We start from the raw sequence: 23,136 nt of genomic DNA on the forward strand, positions 1-23,136 counted from the left end.
CACTGTTATATATCTTTTTATAAATTACAAAGATGTGGTGGAGGTGAACTCTCAATTTTCCTATGTGATTTTTTCATCATTATCAAGCTTATACAATTAGAATAAACGGTTACAGTCCACAGATGAATGTGCTCACAACTCTAGGCATGGAATGAGTCAGCAGGTTGTACAGCAGAATCAGGTGCTAATTAACTCTTGCTTAGGTAGAGCTATGTTTCTGAGGCACCTGGCTGGTAATACTAGAAGAGTATTTAAATGCTGGTCACACTATACCCATCTCTATATTCTCAAAGCATAAAGAAGACCAGCCAATGATTCTAGTACATATTCTTAATATCTTATTTGATAAATTGCCTATACTCTTTGGCACATTGTAAATATATATATAAAATAACTGAAATAAAATAAAGGTTCACAAGCCAAATTCAATTTTTCATAGCGATTACTCATTTCCAGAATATATTGCATCTTTAAAAACTACTCAGAAATAATGGAGTATATAATGGGACTATGAAAATGTTTATGCTAAGATTCAGATAATGTTCCCACTGTTGTTTTCTTATATCCCTCACTTATTACATGGCTTTCTTCATGTCATGTGATACCTAAGTAAATGAGAAATTCAGAATAAACGGGAAGTTAAAATTTCTTTTCTTTGCCAGATTTTCAGTTTTATGAAAGTAGTAAAATGAGAAACCTTAAAAACAAACATACACATACAAAACGCAATGAGTTTTTCAAATATTTTCATATATATTCCAAGTTCTTCCACTGGTACAATCAATTTATAGTTGTTTTCTGTAAACATGAATTGACAATTTATAATGGATGAAGGTCTTTGGGGCACATGAAGTAAAATGTTATGGTAGGTTCAGCATTAATTCAGGGGAAAAACTGATTTCATCATCAGTTCCCATACTGTCTGCTTCTGGCTTTATGTAAATCTAATAACAATTCTCTGGGTCAGGCTATTCATTTGCAAGATGGGAATGAATGTGTTTTCCTTTTATTTAGCATAGACACGATAATGTGTTACATGTACCATTATATTACATCTGTGAAAGTCTCCACAAAATTCATATATATTATATATATATATAATATATATATGGAGATGGGGAGCAAAGTCTAGTAAATTAATCTTCCTGGAGAAAATATTGAACTGTAAGATATTTTGTTTCTTTTCCAATTTTAGTTGGTGCCACTTGTTAGATAAAGTAATGTCATGAATGGAGCTTGGTCTAGCCATTGGTTGCTTAAAATTTAAAAGCTAGTCTATACAAGAAAACTAATTTTAGAACTTATGGATTGGTCTTGTTATCACTGAAGCATCTTACTATAGTCATAGCTAATATATAATTTAAGTAATATCCTTTATCCTTCTCTATTATGGAACTATAATTCATGTTAGAGGTTTGTTGAAATGTACATTTCATTTGAAAACAAAATGTCAGATTATGATTTATTTCCATATGTTGATTCCCCTAAAAGAATACAGGTCTGACAAGCAAGAAGACACCATGTGAATTGTTTCACTTTTGTGAAGAGGTTGTGTTTCTATCTAATAGAGAAGAGTCACCAGGCTGGCTTTCCTAATAGGCAGAAACAGGACAACAAAGGAGAAACACAGCAGTCAGCAGTCTGCTGACCTACTTTGTTATTATAACTCATCAGAGCTATGAATGCACTTTTTTTCTCAGTAAAGCTACACAGTGACTTGTCAGCAAATTAATTACATCTTGTTAGGGCTTTAAAACATTCTGTTAAGGCAACACATTGTACTCAGAAAAAAAAAATCAGTAATATAATACTATAATTTGTAATGTATAGAATTCAAATCTGAAATACATTGCTAGACCTCAAGAGAGGAGAAATATATTTTTAATTAAGAGATATCTAGTTTCATGTCTTAATTATATTATCTCAGTTGTATTATTTCAATCAGTCATTATCTAATTAGTTTATGGGCTTTGTAAAACAAAAAGTGAATCTATTTTAATTTTATCTTTATGCATTTGCTAGAATATCAATAGATAATAATATAGTCATCCTAAGTTTCAGTATTCTACTTGTATATGGGGAATTGCATATGAATAATATGTATTCCTTTATTTTTTTCCAAATCATTCACTTAAAACCAATAAACAGCTCTTTTTACTCTAGCCCCCCAGCACACGTTTATTTTGACTGTTACAGTTTTTGAGCTAAAAGTGACTGGAGTCTCAATCCCCACTCTTTGTCGAAGGTTCCTGATTGAAAACCAGTTGACAGTAATGGAAATACAAGTCTCCCTATTTTGTGTCTCCACATCCCTTGGTTTATACCCCCTATAGTCTTTAATCTCAATCCACATAAGGCTGCCACTAGCACACTGTTATGTGAGTTTAAAAAAAAAAAAAGCACTCTCTGGGTGGCTAAATTAGGGAGGGAAAAATTGGAAGAATGGCCACATTTTCAAGTGTACCTGTCTTGGCAAGCAGAAAGAGGGCAATATTTCCTTAGCACTTGTCTCCTTGCTCTTTGGGCAGTGCATACATTACAGAGGCCACAATTCAAATTTATATTAATGACTTCTGTACATAATTTTCTATTCATTTAGATTAGAAAATCTAATTATCTAATTTCTGTATAGTTTTCAGCACCTAGGAAGAAGTACTATGAACAAAAGCTCTTTAGAATGTAAGCACTCTGACGGCAGGGACTTTGTGTCATTCTCTACTGCTTGTTCAGCGCCTACAACAATGCCTGGCACAAAGCAGGTACTCAGTAAGATTGCTTAAGTGAAAGAGTAAATAATATACCCTCATTTCATAGCTGAAGTACAGTAAAGTTAATCGATTTGCCTAAAATCACAGAGGTTGCAGTGGTAGACGCAATTCTGGAATGTGTCTCTATAAATTCAATTCTGCCAGTTTTTTTCCCTCTCTATTCTGCTGTCTAGGAGAGCCAAGATAAGCTATATTATGTTGTGGTTTACACATTAAAAGACATGCCTCTGGAGAGGAAAAAGATAACTGGAGGACTGCGTGGCAGCTCTTCACTGCTTAGACTTACAAGTAAAATATGATACTGTCACTCAGAGCCCACTGACCATCACTATCACAGGGCCCCATCCAACTGGAAGGGAGCTAGAAAATGTGCATAGTGTGTGGCCTCTTGTTTATTAGTAAGTGTCCCTGACACGTTGCCTCAAATGAAAATAAAATTGCACAGTAATCTAGATTTTTCAATCAAATCTCTTATTTTCTCCACATAGGTTTTATTAATTAGACTCTTCCAGACGTTTTATATCTTTTATTTCCTCTGATAGTCTTAGTTAGTATTGTTCATACATCTTAACGTTTTGCTGGAAAATATTGTTATTTATATAGAAATGAAAGGCTCGAGAAGCTCATTGATTTGGATTTCATGAATTTTGAGTACGTTATATTGCTCTCAAGTTGGTCAAGTGATTACATATCTTTGAAGAAATAATTTGATGTACAAATTATTATAACACAAATTATCCAAGGAACAACATTTAAAATGCATGATAGAATAACTCCTTTACACATAATTTTCAAATGCTGCTGTTAATTACCCATTCTGTTATAAATAATTAATATTTATTTAGTAATATGTGCAAGATTGGTACAGGACATGTGGGGTACGCAGATACTTATAAGGCACATTGCTTGACCTCTAGAATGTCATCTCTCAAGATGAAATAATGCATAGATTCCCTCAAATAACAAGAAAATAAAACATAAGGAATGATCTTTGAGTTGGCTTAAATCATTTTGAGGATGATATAACTCAAATAAACACAACTATAAAACTAGATATAAGTTTCTTATCCTTATAGTTCTTGTAAAGCTGAAACAGACATAAATTTACAAACAAAATATTAACAAAAATAAATTAATAAACACATCTCAATTTAAATCTACTGTGATGGATGATGTTTTGTTTTGTTTTGTTTGCTGAAACCAAATAATTGTATACAAGGTAAATATAGTGCTGATTATTATAGAACTAGTTTTTCTAGAGTATGTAGTTTAACATACAAATTATGTACTATGTAATGAATGACTTAGTTTTCAAACCTATTTCTCCATTTTGCCTATGGTGAAAAATTTGTACAACATCTAATATCATGTCATTAAGCCTTCATTTGGTATAAATGGATCATGTATTTATTAAGCCCATATGCCAGAATTATTTTATATAGCACCTCATGGCACAATGCACTTCAACCACAAAGGTAAATCCAGATGCTGTATTTAGGTTGATACTAAATTCATAATATGCTTACATTGAAACATTTCAAACTATGGCCAACATGTATCCAAATATTTACCAGATTGCTGGGAGAAACCCTGTAGACTCCCTGACAGTAAACCTGAAGATTTCAATTAGAGAAGCATTGCTCTAGGAATGTATTATTTAGCTGCAAATCCTTCTTTATTCTGTAAAGTCATTCCCTAAATTATGTCAAGATTAATATGCAAGTTCAGATGCATTGTATTTTTTATTTTCTTAGTTAGATTCTCAAATGAGTATTTTATAATATTTTATAATTTAAACCAAAAACCCATTGCCTCTGATCCTTTTAATTATCAACTGTTACAATTTTAGTGTGTGTGATACACCTAAAACATAGTCACAAAATACCATGGGAATGACAAGATTTTCAAAATTAATCTTATTAAACATTATCTGGCAAATCCAGGATTTTCATTCAGACAGAAATCTATAATTCAAACATTTCTTGAATGAAACAAAAGCAAATATTACAAATGCAGAGCAAGATTAATTCCTATTCAGGTTGCATTTTGCAAGTCAGTATCTCTTACCTCTTCAGTGCAAGTAGCCCACCATGGTTAGTGATTGACTTTTTTTTAAATTAATTTTTATTGAAGTATAGTTGCTTTACAATGTTGTGTTAGCTTCTACTGCACAGCAAAATGAATCAGTCATATATAAATGGAGGGACTGACTTTTAAAAAACAGCATTTAAGCAATGATTTTAGTGGAATTTATAAGGACTGGAAAGGAATTAGCTAAGAAGAATTGAGCTTCCTTCTATGGAATAAAATGCAGATTAGAAATAGTTAATATAACAATAAATATATTGAACAAATTACCAGTTAGTGATATAGTATAGTTATGGCAATGCCTCTGAATTTCTCATCTTAGGGCATATATGGATAACTAGCTAGTAATGTATAAATGTAGATAAGGATATAAATACAAATGTAAACATTATTAAGGAGGATTTAAATATATATAGAGATAAGGGTATAGATATACATGCAAATGTGTTTAAGAAAGATTTAAAATGTATATATATGAAAATAAGAATATAGATATAAATGCAAAAGTGGTTAAGGAGGATTCAAAATAGTATTTAAAAATATAAATCATTTAAGAGCATGATATGGAAAAGAAGGAAGGCATAAGGAATTCACTGCACACTCTACCTAATCATTATCTTAAATCATTTAGTACCAATGTCAAATGTTAAAGCACAATTGTCAAGCCCAGACCCCAAAATGACTAGCATCAATCATGTCCTGCATCCACCCTGATCTGGCTTCCCAATTTTGGCCTTCCCAATATGATTTTCTTTTTCTACATCTACGTCTCATATCAGTCTTGCCACTTTTTAGTGTCAAAGCTCAAATGCTGATTTTCAAGTGATTTTTTACTATAATTGGTGTGCTGTGACTACAAGTTTCTTTTTTTGTAACTACTTTCTTAAACTGTTTTCTATAATCTGTGCAACATAAGGTATTCTAACGTAGTTTAGAACAGAAATTATAGAGCCAGATAGATATGCATTCTAATCTTGATTCTATAATCTACTACATGTGTGACACTGAACAATTAGTTTAACCTCTAAAAATCTGAGTTTTCTGAACTGCAAAATGGAGGAGAATAGTGCATACCTCATTTTTCTGCTGTGAGGACCAAATAAGATAGCCTTTTTCAAAGCACTGGGGTTTGTATACAGTAAGCATGATATGTAAATATAGAGTGCTTTTTTCTTATATTGGATTTTCATTTCTCCTTTAAAACCCTCTTTGTATGTAAATACACTTTTCTCTGTTTTGTTGTGATGGATGGAAGTTTTTTGAGAATTCAATAACTTTAGGATAGAAAATAATATTTTCAAGGTCAAAAGATACTATTGAGATTCTCTATTGATTAAAAATTGTCTTTTTTGGGCTTCCCTGGTGGCGCAGTGGTTGGGAGTCCGCCTGCCGATGCAGGGGGCGCGGGTTCGTGCCCCGGTCTGGGAGGATCCCGCGTGCCGCGGAGCGGCTGGGCCCGTGGGCCATGGCCGCTGAGCCTGCGCGTCCGGAGCCTGTCCTCCGCAGCGGGAGAGGCCACAACAGTGAGAGGCCCGCGTAACGCATAAAAAAAAAAAAAAAAAAAAAAAAAAAATTGTCTTTTTTATGGTTATTATCTCCTTTATATCACTAATATTCACAATATAGAAGAATTTCTGGTCCTTATAGTTGAATGTAAGACTTAACTCTTTCCTATGCTCTACGTTAGAGTTAGACATGGAAATAATATTAAATAAATGTGAAAGAAAATAGGAGCCAATTTCCTAAGTAAAACTGCAGCCAAAAAGAAAAAAACCCAAGAAGCAAATTGCAAATTCAGGAAAGGTATTTTGTTCAACATCAGAATATAGCAAAGGTTTGACTATGTTAGATTAAAAACAAACACAGACGCAAATGGGCACATATAGAGGCATTTAAAGAAAAATGAGCAAGACATTAAAATTTTTCTTCATTAAATGTGTTTACCACTACACATATTAACTAGTATATTTCCTAATATTATAATTATACAATTATATGCCATTTATGGATACCTAATAACAATTCCTTTACTCTTTCAATAATGACAATTGCTATTTTTTAAAAGATACATAGAGAAAATTTAAAATAATAATTATTTGCAAATTTAAATATTAGTTGGTGCCAATGATGAATCATCTTTTGGCAGCGGTGTTAGTGTTTTTTATAACTATTCACTCAGTCAGCAGTGAGTTTATAAGAGCCGTTGTTTTTTCCTCATCCCCAAATATCTTAGTACTGTCTTTATGTTTGCTTCTTCAGTGATAAGAAAAGTGACAGATCTATAATCAATGAGACTACACAGATTTGAAAAGTGAGTTGATCAAACTCCTTGGTTTGTATTTTAGATACAGAAAGTTCCATAAAGAACATTTCTCAAACTTTTGATGATAAGTGACTAGGTTACAACAAATTACTATGTTTGGCAAAGTTGTAGGTAGTGGAGATAAAATATAGAACAAAATCCAGACAAATTCTTTGACTGAATGGCACTTATGCTCCGGTGTGGGGAACACAGAAAAATATAAATAACAAATAAGTGTGTGTGTGTGCATGCCCATGTGCGTGTGAGTTGCTAAATTCTTTTAAGATAAAATATAAACAAATTGGGTAATATATTAGGGTGGTTAGGGAAGGCTTCTGTGAGGCAGTGACATTTAAGCAGATATGAATGAAATGAAGGAGAGATCCAGGTGAATACTGGGCCTCAAAGAAAGGAGTGAAAGGAATAAAGAATGGAGGAAAGGAGGGAGGGAGGAAGGGAGAAAAATACGTAGGCAAGAAGAGACAAAAGGGAGAAAAAAAGACATTCTTCTCAACATGTGCTATAAACCCCTCTTGCCTTCAGACACAAAGCCTGAGCTTCATTGGTTAGGAGACAAAAATGTATATTCTTAAGATGTCTATGTCATTTTTACAATAACAATCTATGAAATTAATAATAGAACAGTCCGGAAAAGAAGAGGGTGTTCGATTTATGCCAAAGTTAAAATTCTGTGAAAGTCTCATAAAATTTACCACCTATAAAATGTGAAACATAAGAGAAGGCTATTCTGATGTGCAGTTAACTTAAATAACGTTTTATTAAATATAAGGTAATTAAAATGTAATGCAAGAAGAAAATATGAGAACTTAAAGAGCGAACAAATATCTGTGAATATATATATTAAAAATATTCACGGGCTTCCCTGGTGGCGCAGTGGTTGAGAATCTGCCTGCCAATGCAGGGGACACGGGTTCGAGCCCTAGTCTGGGAGGATCCCACATGCCGCAGAGCAACTAGGCCCGTGAGCCACAACTACTGAGCCTGTGTGTCTGGAGCTTGTGCTCCGCAACAAGAGAGGCCGCGACAGTGAGAGGCCCGCGCACCGCGATGAAGAGTGGCCCCCACTCGCCGCAACTAGAGAAAGCCCTCGCACAGAAACGAAGACCCAACACGGCCAAAAATAAATAAATAAATTTTTTTAAAAAAAAAATTCACAATTGTTTCAATTCCTTTGTGACTGTTGCACTATGTATATCCAAATGAATGCTCTTAAAATTAAATGTGAATATAAGTACACTTAACTATGTAAATCAATTTTCTATTTCACAGACATTTTTATATTTACATGTCTTTTATGGTAAAGTTTAAAGGCTATCTTTCCCATGATGTTTTCTCTAGAAGGAAGTACTATCTGAAATATCATTGCATGTCATACATATCTCATTTGCATTGACACTGATGTAACATGTCTGCATGTTTACAATGCCTAGAATTGCATGTCTTGAACACAGTAAATGCTAAAATCATGTTGAAAGAAAGAAGTTATTCTGAGCAGTAGGCATTTTTAAAAGAATGTTGTACAATACTATGACTATATGTGTGTGTACCTTTGAAATAAAATATGTCTCAATATACACAGAGTAAGATATCTAAAAAATAGAGGCTGTAACATATACATCCCCCTGGAACATTTCATGTAAATAAACTTTAGCTGTAGAAACAGAAACATCTGATTTTATATCCACAGAAGCAAAATTAAGTTTTCTTTCACCATTTATGGGGCTAATTAGATCATTCTAACATAAATATTTAAAACTTGTTGGCAAAACGTAGAAAACACAGTGTAAAATAAGACGAATTACTTACAACCATCTCATTTAGAGACACCCAGCAATCTGGTGGAAAGTCCTGCAGCAGTGGTACCAAGAACTGAAGACAGCCATCCCAGTGGCAAAGGAGCAGCATCATGCCGATGAGGTTAAAAATCCTCACCACAGCGCTGGCGAGATCATATGTCATGTGGAAAATCTGTTGACCAAAATATAAAATCAATTCTTAGAATCAAATTTTTAAAAGTCAAGAATACTACCAATGTCGGTAGACACTGACATTATATAGTCCAAGTATCAATTTAATAAAAATACAGAAAGAACTTTTACAAATAGAAACAGAGATTGCATGTCTTTATCCTTACATTGAGGTCTGGCACTCTATGAGTATTACAACCAACTGTGGGTTCTCCATGAGGAACAGAGGTGACATGAATACATTAAATCGATGAGTCATGTTTTAAAGAACATTGGTTTTGCCAGTAGTTTTTCACTTACTGTCCTTTCAAGCATTTTAGCAAAGGTGCTTTAAAAGAACTTAGCAAATTTGACAAATGATGGGCACACGCTTCTCTGCTTCTCATTCCTTGTTAACAGATTTGTTGAGAACCAAAAAAGTAACCCAAGGACTGAAAACCATTAGCAAAAGTAGTTTAATTGCAAAACATAAAGGAAGATTGACAATTAACTGCAGTTAACTTTATAGCTATATGAGTTAGAGCTACTTCTTTTATTGTGCAGATTGAACGTGAATAGTGGCTTTTGAGATAAAAGTTCTCTGAATGGTTAAAAAACAACCATGCAGCACATTTTAAAAATTAAAATTGTTATGTCCATTGTATTATCTGTATGCTACAGGTTTCCCTTTCCTGTGAAACTTTATTTGTATTTTCACAACATCCATTATGATAGGTTAGATTATTTCAGAAAGCACAAAAAATTGACAAATGAACATTCTCCATCAGAATTTTACAAGTGGAAACTTACATACAGCTTTATATTTATAACTTCTAATTCAGAACCTGAATCCTTTCTTTAGTAGCTCATGTGTTATATCACTTTTCCATTGCTAATACGGTTTCTGCTTATATTTCACCTAGTCTAGAATAACAAAATCCACTTGGGAGCTGATGTATAATTGTTAAAGGGCTACTGAGTTAATAAAATTAATAACTATGTATAAATACACAAAGAAACGACACCTTGAGATACTTAGGATCACATTTTGTATAATTCACCAAAAGAATGGTCTATTTTTGAAGTAATGAGGACAACATGTATTGAGAAATTAACTGAGAAACAGGAAAAAAACTCTCAAATTTAATACTTTGATTTAGAAACTATATCTTGGTAAGGAAACTTCTATAATTCTTAAGAAATGCATACTGAAGTGTGTAGAGGTAACATGACAGCACAGCTGGGTTTTGCTTTTATAAAATCAGCAAATCTATCTTTAATTAAATGTTTTTCACTTTGATATATTTCTATTAGCCATTAATTCTTTCTTTAAACAATCTTCCTTTTTGACACAGTAATCAGAGTGAGCAAAAAAAAAAAAATCCTTCTTTGTGGGAATGTACACACTGTTCTGAATTTTTTTGAAAGTAAGATTGGGATCCTGGATTTTAAAGTCAGCAGATCACGTATTTTGATATCAGACAGCTTATATGAGTAGCAATTTATTTTAAAGCATTAAGAATTTTATTTCCTGTAAAATATTTTTATTTTATTTTTTGTGACTTTCAAGTCTTGTTTTATATTTTTTAAAATTTTTATTGGAGTATAGTTGATTTACAATGTTGTATTAAGTTTCAGGTTATAGCAAAGTCAATCAGTTATACATATTTTTAAATTTGGTTTTGTGTTTGGCAAACCCAAAGAAAAGTCCTTTTAATGTTCTTTCCTCTGATATTTCTTGGCCACTGAATTTGAAAATAAAATAGTACCAACATTTTTATCAATAACTTTTCATGAAAAGTAACAGTAAAATACAATAAAAAAGTTTTTTACTACTAAAGTAGGGAAAGAAAATCACCATGGATTTCATTTTTTGGTTTAGTAATAGAATTCTATATTTATATCTAAGCATTTCCTGACAAAATGGACATATTGAACAATATGTCTTTTGGGTAAGTGTTACATAGTTGAGAAATAGGGTAAAACTGAAGAACGTAAACTTCTGGATCAAACAAGAAACTAATCTCCTTTCAACCTTATTATCTAAAATAAACAATATCTGAAACTGTCTGCCAATTATCTGTAAACTATAAAATATGGGCAGCAACCGGCATTCAACTATAAGATTTTAGAATGAAGTTTGGGATGTTACAGAGAATTAGGGCCCATTCTCGGTATAGCTGACTTTTATGGATTTTCTACTTTCTTTATCAGGAGTTAGATTCTTTTTGTAAGGTCTTAAGTGATTATTTACTGAAATAAGATAACATATTCTAACAGTTATTCACCAATTCCTTTAATAAAACCCTGTTATTTCTAAATTGTTTTCCAGAGAAACAGAACCACTATTTTCATAAAGGAAGTTAATGGGGTTATAAGGCCTTTCATAATATATTAGAAACACATTTTTTTGGTTTTGCTTCTATGTGATTACTGAACTCCTATTGTACAGGATAATCCCTAGAATTAAGCCTAACCTCTACCCCATTTCTATTCCTAACTTCACAATGTTACTATACTATACTCATGCTAGATTTATATACTAACTCTACTGTAGAGTGCTCACATAATTAATTTCATAAACGGTCTCCCTTTTGGGCCTTTAACATTATGTGTTCAAAAGTGATCTCACTTTCTGGAGCTATTCCAAAATCTAACATTGGAAGAGGCACAGCAAGTTGGCTATTTTGACACTGGTTAATATCAAAAGCTAATTACAAATAGTCAAATCCATGTAGCTCCATCCTGATTTATCTACCTGACAAAAGGACATCATAGTGTATATAGTATTACTTTTGATGCATACATAAATGTGTGTAGTTGCTTGGGCCCGATTTGATTGTCTGTTGAGCTCTTATAATTAATACACCCTGGAAGGCATAAGCTTCACATGTGACCAGTTGCTGAGATATTTATTTATTCATTCATTTATTTAATATTTATTATTTTTTAATTGAGATAACATTGGCTTGTAACATTATATAAGTTTCATGTTTACAACATTATATTTCTACTTCTGTATACACTACAGCATGCTTACCACCAAAAATTTGGTTTCCATCCATCACCATAAAGTCTACCCCCCTTACCCATTTTGTCCACCCCATGCTGTTTCCCCTCCAGTTACCACTACTCTGTTCTCTGTATCTAAGTGTTTGTTTTGTTTGTTTTGGTTTCTTCATTTATTTTGTTTCTTTTTTGTTTATTTATTTTTTATATTCCACATAGGAGTAAAATCATATGGCATTAATCTTGCTTCATCTGACCTACTTCACTTAGCATAATATCCTCAAGGTCCATCCATGTTGTTGCAAATGGTAAGATCCCAACTTTCTTATAGCTGAGCAGTATTCCTCTGTACTTGTATACTACATCTTTTTTATCCATTCATCCATGGATGGTCACTTAGGCTGTTTCCACATCTTGGCTATTATAAATAATACTGCTTGAATATAGGGGTGCATATATCTTTTCAAAATTAGTGTTCTTGTATTCTTTGGATAAATACCCAGAAATGGGATAGTTGAATCATATGGTAGATTATTAATGGCCCTGGTAAAACCTTGCTCATGGAAGATTTGGAATGAGAAGACTGCTTCCTTATGGAGCACATACATCTGCAGATAGTCACGCTAACCAAAAAAGGAAACATCTGGTCTACTTTAAGCAAGGCCATAACTTCTTATTGTCTAAGCGTAGCTTGTAAGATAAGTCTCAGGGCAACTTTACTCAACTTCCTGATCAAGTGGCCAACATCATTGATTAATTAATTAATATTTTCAGCTTTTTTCCATCTATGAGGTAGAAATCCTAAAGTGATAAATTCCTATCTAAATCTATTATCTTAGCGCTCCTGCATGCAAACCTGACAACTCAAAAACAGCACTGTAGATGACACTCAAATTGTTCAATGAATTGTAGTTATTAATTGTTAAATCAATTGTAAGTTGTAAATTGTTAAGTAAATTATTAAATGAATGAATGAGACTGTTGCAGGGGGTTAACAATAACAGCAAAAGTAACATTTTATGATCTTAAGAGTGGAAAGTTTTCACTTTTGTGTCTTAAACCAAGGAATTTAAAAAAGAAAAACAACTTCATTATTTTCTACCTTCCAAGTAATCTGTACTTGAAACCTGATTTGCGTGCTCAGAGTGTGGGTAACAGAAAGACCATTCTGACCCACCAGCAATATGTTTTAAGCGGTACTTACAAGAGTCAACAGAAAAAAAAAAATTAAAATAAGTTTGAAAGGTAGTGCTTTAATTTTATTTTCACCAAAACTAGACTACCAAATATGTCAGTGGAAGGCACTGTGCTTTACATTCGCCCAGCTCAGAACATTGTGTTTTTCATATGACTTCAAGGAGAGGAAAGAGCTGGTCACAGATACTCATTGAATTACTTTTATAATATTATAGTTCTAGAATTCTGCCCAGATGGAGTCTGATAACTCCAGATAGAATTGCTGGAAGAATTATCTGAGTAAGATAATTTGATTCCGAATCCCAAATCCTGCCCTAATATTTGCATATTTGTTCACCATAAGTATAATTTTTTGTGATATTTCTCCCAGGAGCAATATATAAACTATCCTGTTCTTAAAAGGTCGAATCCCTAACTGTGTTATATGGAGATATCCATAAATTAGCAGAGTGATTCCAAAATGCTTCCACACTCATTCTTGATAAGCTGGATTCAGGGGTCTCTCAATCTAATAACCCACCTATGAAATCGGTGAGACTTAACCAATCCTTAACTATTTGGTTTACTATGTTTTACTTAACCAAAAAATGGTCAATTTGGGCTTCCCTGGTGGCGCAGTGGTTGAGAGTCCGCCTGCCGATGCAGGGGACGTGGGTTCGTGCCCTGGTCCGGGAAGATCCCACATGCTGTGGAGCGGCTGGGCCCATGAGCCATGGTCGCTGAGCCTGCGCGTCCAGAGCCTGTGCTCTGCAACGGGAGAGGCCACAACAGTGAGAGACCCGTGTACCGCAAAAAAAAAAAAAAAAAAAAAAAAAGTCAATTTAAGACTTTTCATGGAATATATTGATCTGTCCTTAGTCTTTGATTTCACAGATGGGAATCTTTTATAGGTTAGGTTGCTTCTATGTCTCAGTATTGATTGAAGTCTTCAAATATGCTTTCAGAATTCTTATCGATGTAACATTAAGAAAATCAAATGGGTCAGAAATGGCTCTCTTGACACAGAACATTCTTATTTTCAAGGTATTAAAATAAGTTCAGGTTCTTTGGTTTATCCTTATGTATTTGTACCTGCATAACTTGATATATCTTTTAGATGGAGTATCTCTATGCCATGTTGACACAGAATACAAGAAAACAAACATTTAGCAACTCAGTCCGTTTCATAGCTAACATATATCCAGAATTCAATATGCAGTAGTCCTAATCAATAGTAAAATAAATATTTTAAGAGTACTTTTGCACCTTTTGCAATTCTTACCTTGAAAACTATCCAGATTATCCTACCATGTTTTAGGTAAAGTGCAGAAGGTTTCATCCGGTATATGAAAGAAGAGTATTCTTCACAGTGGTCTCTTTGAACACTGATAATGACTGCACTCATTGGACCAATTTCACCAGTCCCTCCTCTATCTAGGATCTCATTCAAATGGCCAGTCCATAACTTTCAGAAAAGTCAACCAACTGGGCCTCTCATCTTTATCAGCCTGTGTCCATAGTCAAAATGCAGTTATCTACTCCTTAGCTTCCCCTACCTATTATCAGATCCTCTTGCTGTGGAGTGCTTTTTGGAGGGTTTCTTCTTTCCACTGTCACTTCAAAAATCCTCCTACATTGTTGATTAATTCTCTTGTACCCTCAGCCTCATCATAAAATTCTTCCTCTCCTTCTCTGCTTTTCCTGAGACTTATGACTGCACGCTGTCCTCTTCCCAAAGACTCAGTTTCTCTGGTAACTTTCTCAAACAGAGTTGATTCAATTCTTTCATACTTCATAAGCCTTAGGTTTTGATGTCAATGCCCTCATTTTCTGAGGTCCCCTTTGCCACTTTCAGACAATAATTTGTCTAGCTGTAACAGGAAAATTCCTTCTCTTCAGTGTCCATTCTATTTGGCTATTCCACCCATAACTTTCTCTCACTTCTGGCATCTTACAACCTCTCAATCCCCACCCACCACACATCTCCATTTATTAAGGACTCTGTATTTTTCCACTGCCCTTTTCTGCAAAATGTCAACTTCTGAGTAATCAAAACAGCCACTTTCTATACCTGAGCTAATGAAAATTACTGGATAGGAAACTGTAGATTGTGTATACTAATTTCTTTTAAAAAAACAGTAACCTATTTGAAGTCCTCAGCTCTGGTCTATGCATTTCTCTATTCTTAGTACCTATGATTTTCCCTCTTACCATCTATCCAATATTTTTTCCTCTCTTCTCATGTCCCCAAAGACCATGACTAGCCTGCTGAGTTTCAGCTTAAAATGTTACCTTTTCCAAAGGAAACACATTCTTTTTTTTTTTTTTTTTTTTGCGGTACGTGGGCCTCTCACTGTTGTGGCCTCTCCCGTTGCGGAGCACAGGCTCCGGACGCGCAGGCTCAGCGGCCATGGCTCACGGGCCCAGCTGCTCCGCGGCATGTGGGATCTTCCTGGACCAGGGCATGAACCCGTGTCCCCTGCATCTGCAGGTGGACTCTCAACCACTGCGCCACCAGGGAAGCCCGGAAACACATTCTTATGTTTGAGTTCCTTCACCTCTGATCTCTCATGCTTTCCAGCAAACATATACCTGCAGCTTTTCTTACTGGCTTTTTCCTAGTATCAAAAGATATGTCTTCTGATATTAATCTGATCTTCTTTTCTCCTCCAGGAACCTAAATAATTATTTCAGAGATCTTCAATCTGTGATGAAAACAAACTCTCTTTTGTCAGTTGTGGACACTTTTGTAAAGTACAGCAAAAATGAATTAATATAAAAATAAAAATTTAAATGCCAAGACACATGTAATACAAGCCTTCCGCTTATCCCTTATCCTCTTAGATGTGGTGGCAATATCAAATGACTATAATTACTAGATTACATTTTCCTCATAACTGTTAACTTCTTCTACACTAGTTTTACTCTGTATATTTAGAAACAATAAAATTTCTCATTTCCTCCAAAGTGTTTTAAGTTGAAAAAGAATCTTCACTTCCTAGGTACTTTCCTAATTTTTTCCTTTATATTCTTCTCAGTTTAGCTTCTCAAAAAAACTCTCCTCACTGGAACTTTGAGACAGAAAGAGAGCAGGCCTGCCCTAGTGGGTAAAGTGGTTTTCTTTTCACAGTTACATGTGCAAATTACCACCTGCTACAAAATCTGACTTCCTGAAGGATGTGTGTGTCATAGCTACCCTGTACTTCTTTCCTTCTCCCTCCTCCCCACATATTAGGGGAATGTAGAGATATTTAAGGCTGACTTCATTTCCTGAAATGTGGGAATGAAACTTTAAAAAAAAATGTGCATCTATTTGAGCACTCTTTTTGAAGTGGCACAGATATTACATCATTGGAACTATAGAGAAGGCTATGCTTTATCACATAACTCTGCGGTAAACTAAACAGTACTTATAAGGTCATAACCACCACACACTTACAGAAGTGTAGTTATGGAATAGAATATACTAGTTATCAATCATGATTGTCAAACATATATAGCTAACTATGCACGTGTTATTTTGATCATGCCCATATAGTTCTGTAACAAACATATATATATATAATAAAAAAATAAATTTTAACTATTTTAGTTGCAAAAAAATTGTCATGTTTCTTAACTATGATCTATCTTGACTATCACCTAGACTTTAGGAATTTGTTTCATTACTTTGATACTGTAAAATATATCAGCCATTTCCAGTCATACATATTTTTACATAGGATTTTAATTCCTTATACTAAACCTTTAGAAAAAGTATCTCTTCATGCAAAAATTGCTCTTTGTTAGCCTTACTAGCCTGAGAAAAAGCAAAGATCACGAGTGTTGAAGAAAACATAAGAAAAATGATAAAATAATATGGATTCTTTGAAGATTTCTGGTAGGAAATGATAGAAAACAGTTATAGTGGAAACTATAAAAGTACAAATCTTGAAAACTGGGAAGCACAATGTCTGGTGGTACAGAGTTTTGCTCAGCAAATGTTTTTTCTCCCACAGAGGTTATTCATCTAACAGTGAATTTGCATAAATGGGTCAATGTTAATGAGTACCTAACTGAGATAGAGCATTTCTACTAAGATCACTCATTTTCCTTGAAATTTCAAGTCAGCATCATCTGACGAATGGCAATAGGTCAGAAACAAAAAATGCTTATGATAGGTTACATTTTGTTAACTGAATATACCCAAATCTTCACATTTTTAAAGCTCCTTAGGAAAAAGTAGTACATCTTTTTAACTTATATGAGGACTGTGTAGTATAACAGAACATCTAATTATTGGACAATGCCCTAGAAAAATGAAAAAGCAAGCATAAACCCCATGTGTTTAATTTACTTTAAGAAGTAGCTTACACATTGGGAAAATAAAATTACAAATGTATATTGAAAATGGTCCTATTAAGAAGAGAGTCGACTGGATTAGTATTACGGAAAAGAAAGAAATTAATTAAATTAAACAATTTAAGACCGTTGTCGGGCTTCCCTGGTGGCGCAGTGGTTGAGAGTCCGCCTGCCGATGCAGGGGACACGAGTTCGTGCCCTGGTCTGGGAAGATCCCATATGCCACGGAGCGGCTGGGCCCGTGAGCCATGGCCGCTGAGCCTGCACGTCCAGAGCTTGTGCTCCGCAACGGGAGAGGCCACAACAGTGAGACGCCCGAGTACGGCAAAAAAAAAAAAAAAAAAAAAAAGTATTCTAGTTTTTATTACTATGTAGTTTATTTCCTCAGTATACAAAATCAATCACAGGAATTTATGCCTTTTTGAAAAATATACCATACAAAGAAATAGAGAAATGTACCTAATGTTATTAAGAACAGATATTTTATTTTTGAGACTTCAAGTCAGAAATTTGTATTTTAAAATTCATCTAAAAAATGAACACTCTTAAAACAGACAGACCACTTCAGTGTACAATCTCTGGTAACTGAATTATAAAAGCAAATAAAGTAGAGGGTGTTTAAACTCATTTTATATATTCTGTAAATTGTTTTCCCATAGATAGTATCTTGTAGATATTACATAGTCAGTAAACAACAGTTGAATTGCTTTGAAATTATCAAGTAAGAATATGACATATTTTTCCATTCTATTCATCTATCAGCCAGAAAGAATTTTTGTACTAATTTTCAGGTTCTATTAACTTGTCCACTAGTGGTCTCTTGATAATATATTTTTAAGTATACCCCCAAAATAATATTATATATTGTTATATCTTCCATTTTCTATACATTCTGTGAGAAAGAATCTGCTTCAATATTTTTGGTCTCACATTCATGTAATTTGTTAAATTCACAAGTGATGATAAATGTTTCGCATCTCAACCAATTTTTTTTGGCTGAAAATATTGAAAGTTGTAGTGTTTGTAGTATGGTAAAAATCTTTAAAATTTGTCATATACATTTGCATGGAACATTAAATTTGCTTCACACCTAATATATAGTTTTCAAATCTTTGAGCAATTATTTTGTTAAGTACCAAAGTTAAGATGAAATCAAAAGACACTTACTAACCAAAAGTTTTGCCATGTAAGGACTTAAAAAACTTGTCTATTGGGGAAATGCATAATTTCAAACCATAAGACTGAAGTTCTGCATTAATCAGTTTCTAAAAATTTGCCTTAGCTTTTCAACTAAAAGAAAGAAAATGGGGTAAATGAACTCTGAAGTACATTCTACACATAAAATTCCATAATATCTTTACTTTAGAAATAAAAAGTACAAATTTTTAAAAAGTGAAACACACAAGGAAGCCAACATCTCGCACACACACCCACTCCCACACCCCCCCACACACGCCAAATGGAAGAGAAACCAGAGGTGAAACATTATATAAGTAATTTCCCTATGCCTTTGTTGATGAAGCAAATAAATAAAAGTATAATAAAACTAATGATAATATAAATGCATGGTAAAATAAAACGTGGCAGAGGCCATCATATTTAGATAAATTGCAGTGTCTTTCTCAACATCCCCAGCCTCCATTCATCACGTATGAATGGTCATGTGCAACCAGCACATTCCACCATCTGCCAGAAGTCAACAGGGGAAACAAGAGAAAGGGAAGCTGACTTCTGAAAGAAACTGTTAAGATGAAAATGCTTCTTCATAACTTTTTAGTAGTGGACATCAGAGTTACATCATGCATTGGCATGTCAGCTAGCTGCACTGGCTAGATGAGCCAGTCAAATTTGAAATATTTATTTATTTTAGTGGATTTGTGTCATTGATGCTCTGGAAGAGGAAGTGGTGCTGGCTCACTGTCTTGGCAAATGCCTTGGAAAGAAAGCACTAAGTACATGATTTGGGGTATGAAGCCAGTAAAATCTTAAGATTTTACTAAGAATCTTAGTGAATAAATCACCTTATGCCATTTGATGAAACCTAGTAAGTGAGAAAGATATATTATTATTGCAACCTCCTAAAAAGAAACTAAAACTTTATTATTTGGGGGTTTTTCTGGCCATGCCATGAGGTTTGTGGGATCTTAGTTCCCCCACCAGGGATTGAACGCGGGCCCTCTGCAGTGGAAGCTCAGAGTCCTAACCACTGGACAACCAGAGAATTCCCAGAAACTAAAACTTTAAAAATAAGCAAGAGTTGGAAAAGTTGCTAGCGACCCAAGAAACATTTGGGTAAGATTTGATCTATTGGAAAATGGCATGGTTTCAGATTCACTAGTTGGACACCTTCCAGAACTAAGCATGCACTATAATTCTTCATCAGTTCAGATAATAGCGCATCACGGTATTTGGCAGACCAACCAAAGTGCTGAAAATACTTAAGTATCAGAATTATTATAAGAAGCACATAAACTGATATATGTGGAAGGACCCTTAAAAGTGGTAAGCCATTTTTGTATAAATTTAGTTTTTCTTATCACCCAAACCCACCTAGCGGGCTTCCCTGGTGGCGCAGTGGTTGAGAGTCCGCCTGCCGATGCAGGGGACGCGGGTTCGTGCCCCGGTCCGGGAGGATCCCACGTGCCGCGGAGCGGCTGGGCCCGTGAGCCATGGCTGCTGAGCCTGCGCGTCCGGAGCGGGTGCTCAGCAACGGGAGAGGCCACAACAGTGAGACATCCGCGTACCGCAAAAAAACCCAAAAACCAAAAACCCACCTATCAAATAAGGGCTCTATGCAGAACACAATGTTAGGCTCAGGATTCTTCAGTGCTCATGGCGTCACCTTCACCACACACTCACACACACAAACTCTTTTTTCTCCAGAGACCACCCACCTGTTTTAAGCAGGATTCATTTTTCTCTAGACCTGCTGCAGAACTCTCATAATTGTTTCCTTTAACACATCTTGTAATCATACTTAGTTTATACCTTTATTTGGGGTGGGAAAATGGTTAGGGCAGTAGGGACACGGGTGAGATCATCTTTCTCTTCTACTCCTTTAACAATAGCTTGTCTGGGTATAGAATTCTAGATTGAAAATCACTTCCTTCACTTTATTTGAAGACTTGACTCCATTCCTCCCACTGTCTAGTGAAACTGTATTTTTCCCCAATTATGAATGTAATTTCTTTAGTGAAAAGAAGAGGAATTGTACATGGGGATAAGTGAAAACTGCCCTAATTCTTTGTGTGTGTGTGTGTGTGTGTGTGTGTGTGTGTAAGGGGGTGAGAGATGGGTTATGAGTAACGACTCATAGAGTTGTCATTTGACCTTAAATTAAGCACCCTTCCTGTGTTAGCCCTACGGCTCAATTACATCCTGCCTTATGCATTCTAACTCCAACTCCAAATGTCTCAGAGGCTTCACGGTACAGATTGGCCCTCACTTCCTTTGCAGACCCTTCTGTAGCATATTCCAGAATGTGATTTTCTCTCCTTGTGCCATCCCTAGTTCTGTTCCCTTTGGTTTTCAATCTTTTAAAAACTTTGAGGACTTTCTCTTCTAGATAAGAGTCTCCTGCTCTTGTTCCCTTCTGTTTTATACACACATTCCTTTTTCACTTTGATTGTTTAATCGTGCTGGAGTCTTAAGAGGGAGAGAAGGCCCACCTATATGTCTTATCTATCTTCTGGAATCAGAAATCTTCATTTTATAATGTATCCTTTCTGTAAACCCCTAATATAAAAGGACTCACACAACTCAAATTCATAGTTACATATTCTTTCTGGACTGACTGATTGGTTCCAATGACCTGTTGATCTATTCAAATGCCAGTAAGTCATTGATTAGTTTATCTCTGTAGCATATTTTTCAGCCTCTAAGTTATCCACTCTCAATAATTCTCCTTGTAAGTAGTTTGTACTTCACACACATATTTAAAAATATATTTAGAATCACTTTGTCAAGTCCCTCTCCCATTCACAAAATTGTGTTAGGCTTTGTTGTAATTGATTTAATTCATGTTTCTCATTTTTTCAACATTAATTACCTCATATCTCCAAACTCCAGTCTCATCTTCTCTGAAAATATAGTCTACTTGGCATACAGAGCTACCTTTTTTTTTTTTTTTGCGGTACGCGGGCCTCTCACTGTTGTGGCCTCTCCCGTTGCGGAGCACAGGCTCCGGACGCGCAGGCTCAGCGGCCATGGCTCATGGGCCCAGCCGCTCCGCGGCATGTGGGATCTTCCCTGACCGGGGCACGAACTCGTGTCCCCTGCATCGGCAGGCGGACTCTCAACCACTGCGCCACCAGGGAAGCCCCAGAGCTACCATTTTATGACTCAAACTTCATCATGGAAGTTCACTGCTTGAACTTTTGTTAGAAGTCCAGAGAATCTTCATGATGTCCAAACTCCAAAGGCCCGTTGTGATCTGCCCTCTGTCTACCATTTCACTATCGCCTCTCACCCTTCCTCTGTAGGTATTCCATACCGCAGACAGACCAAATTTGCCATAGTAGTACCCTTTACACAACATGATTGCATCCATTTACATAATATTCTCTCCTGGTATAATTTCTTTCCTTCTATCCCCTTTCTGACTGATGAGCTTATTCACACTTCAAAACTTGGCTCAAACATACCTTCCTCAGGAAAGACTTGTTTGACCTCTCCAGGAAATGAATTAAGAGCTTCCTCCCATACGGCCTAGTCCAGAACTCTTAAAAGTGTTTGATACTTGACTGTAATTATGTGTTTATATATTTGTGTCCTCGCTGGATTGTGAGCCCTTAGAGGTCAAGGACTGCATTCACAAAGCTAATACTCAATGCATGTTTACAAAATAGAAGAAAGTAAACAGGGAGGAAGAAAGGAAGGAAGGAAGGAAGGAAGGAAGGAAGGAAGGAAGGAAGGAAGGAAGGGTGAGGGAGGGAGTGAGGGAGGGAGGGAAGGAATTCCCAGTTTAGAAATAAGTGACAGAGTTTACTAGATGGAAACTTTGGGATTATTATATATTTTTCCAAATTCTTTTTTTCGTGGGTAATAGAATGGAGATTTTGATTTGAAGAGAATTCTTATCATGTACCTGTAATGAAATAAATGTATATACAAATTTTGTTTGTAATTTTGGTACCAGTAATTCCAGAATATGTCATCCTTTGCCACATCTCAGTTACATGATCAATATCCATATAGACGTTGTCATCATTGTAGCTTGTCCTTACTCAAGGTTTTAATTAGCAAAATTAATTCTCTGAGGACATCTTTCTATCTAGTTTTTATTTTTCATTGTCTTTTTTTCAATTGTTTGAGATGAGTAGTATTTGAAAAGTTCTGTTTTCTTCCACTTTCTACTCTGCTCATCACCATTTCCTTCATTATGCAGTCTGACACAAAAATCCATTATTTCAACAAGTATCGCATCAAAATTGTCAATTCTTTTCTCCTCTGTTCTATTCTCATGGTAATATCCTGTTTCAAGAGT

General features: G+C 34.9%; 1 protein-coding gene across 1 annotated transcript in view; it reads right to left on the reverse strand.

The window, feature by feature from the left end:
- HCN1 (hyperpolarization activated cyclic nucleotide gated potassium channel 1) overlaps window positions 1-23,136 on the reverse strand; it is a 368,449-nt gene that overhangs the window by 157,834 nt on the left and 187,479 nt on the right. The window contains exon 3 of the mRNA XM_065873350.1: window positions 8,986-9,147. Within this exon, the coding sequence (XP_065729422.1) occupies window positions 8,986-9,147 (162 nt within the window). The remainder of the gene's footprint in view (window positions 1-8,985; window positions 9,148-23,136) is intronic.

This window comes from Phocoena phocoena, chromosome 3 (assembly GCF_963924675.1).
Source record: "Phocoena phocoena chromosome 3, mPhoPho1.1, whole genome shotgun sequence".
In the NCBI taxonomy this organism is placed as follows: domain Eukaryota; kingdom Metazoa; phylum Chordata; class Mammalia; order Artiodactyla; family Phocoenidae; genus Phocoena; species Phocoena phocoena.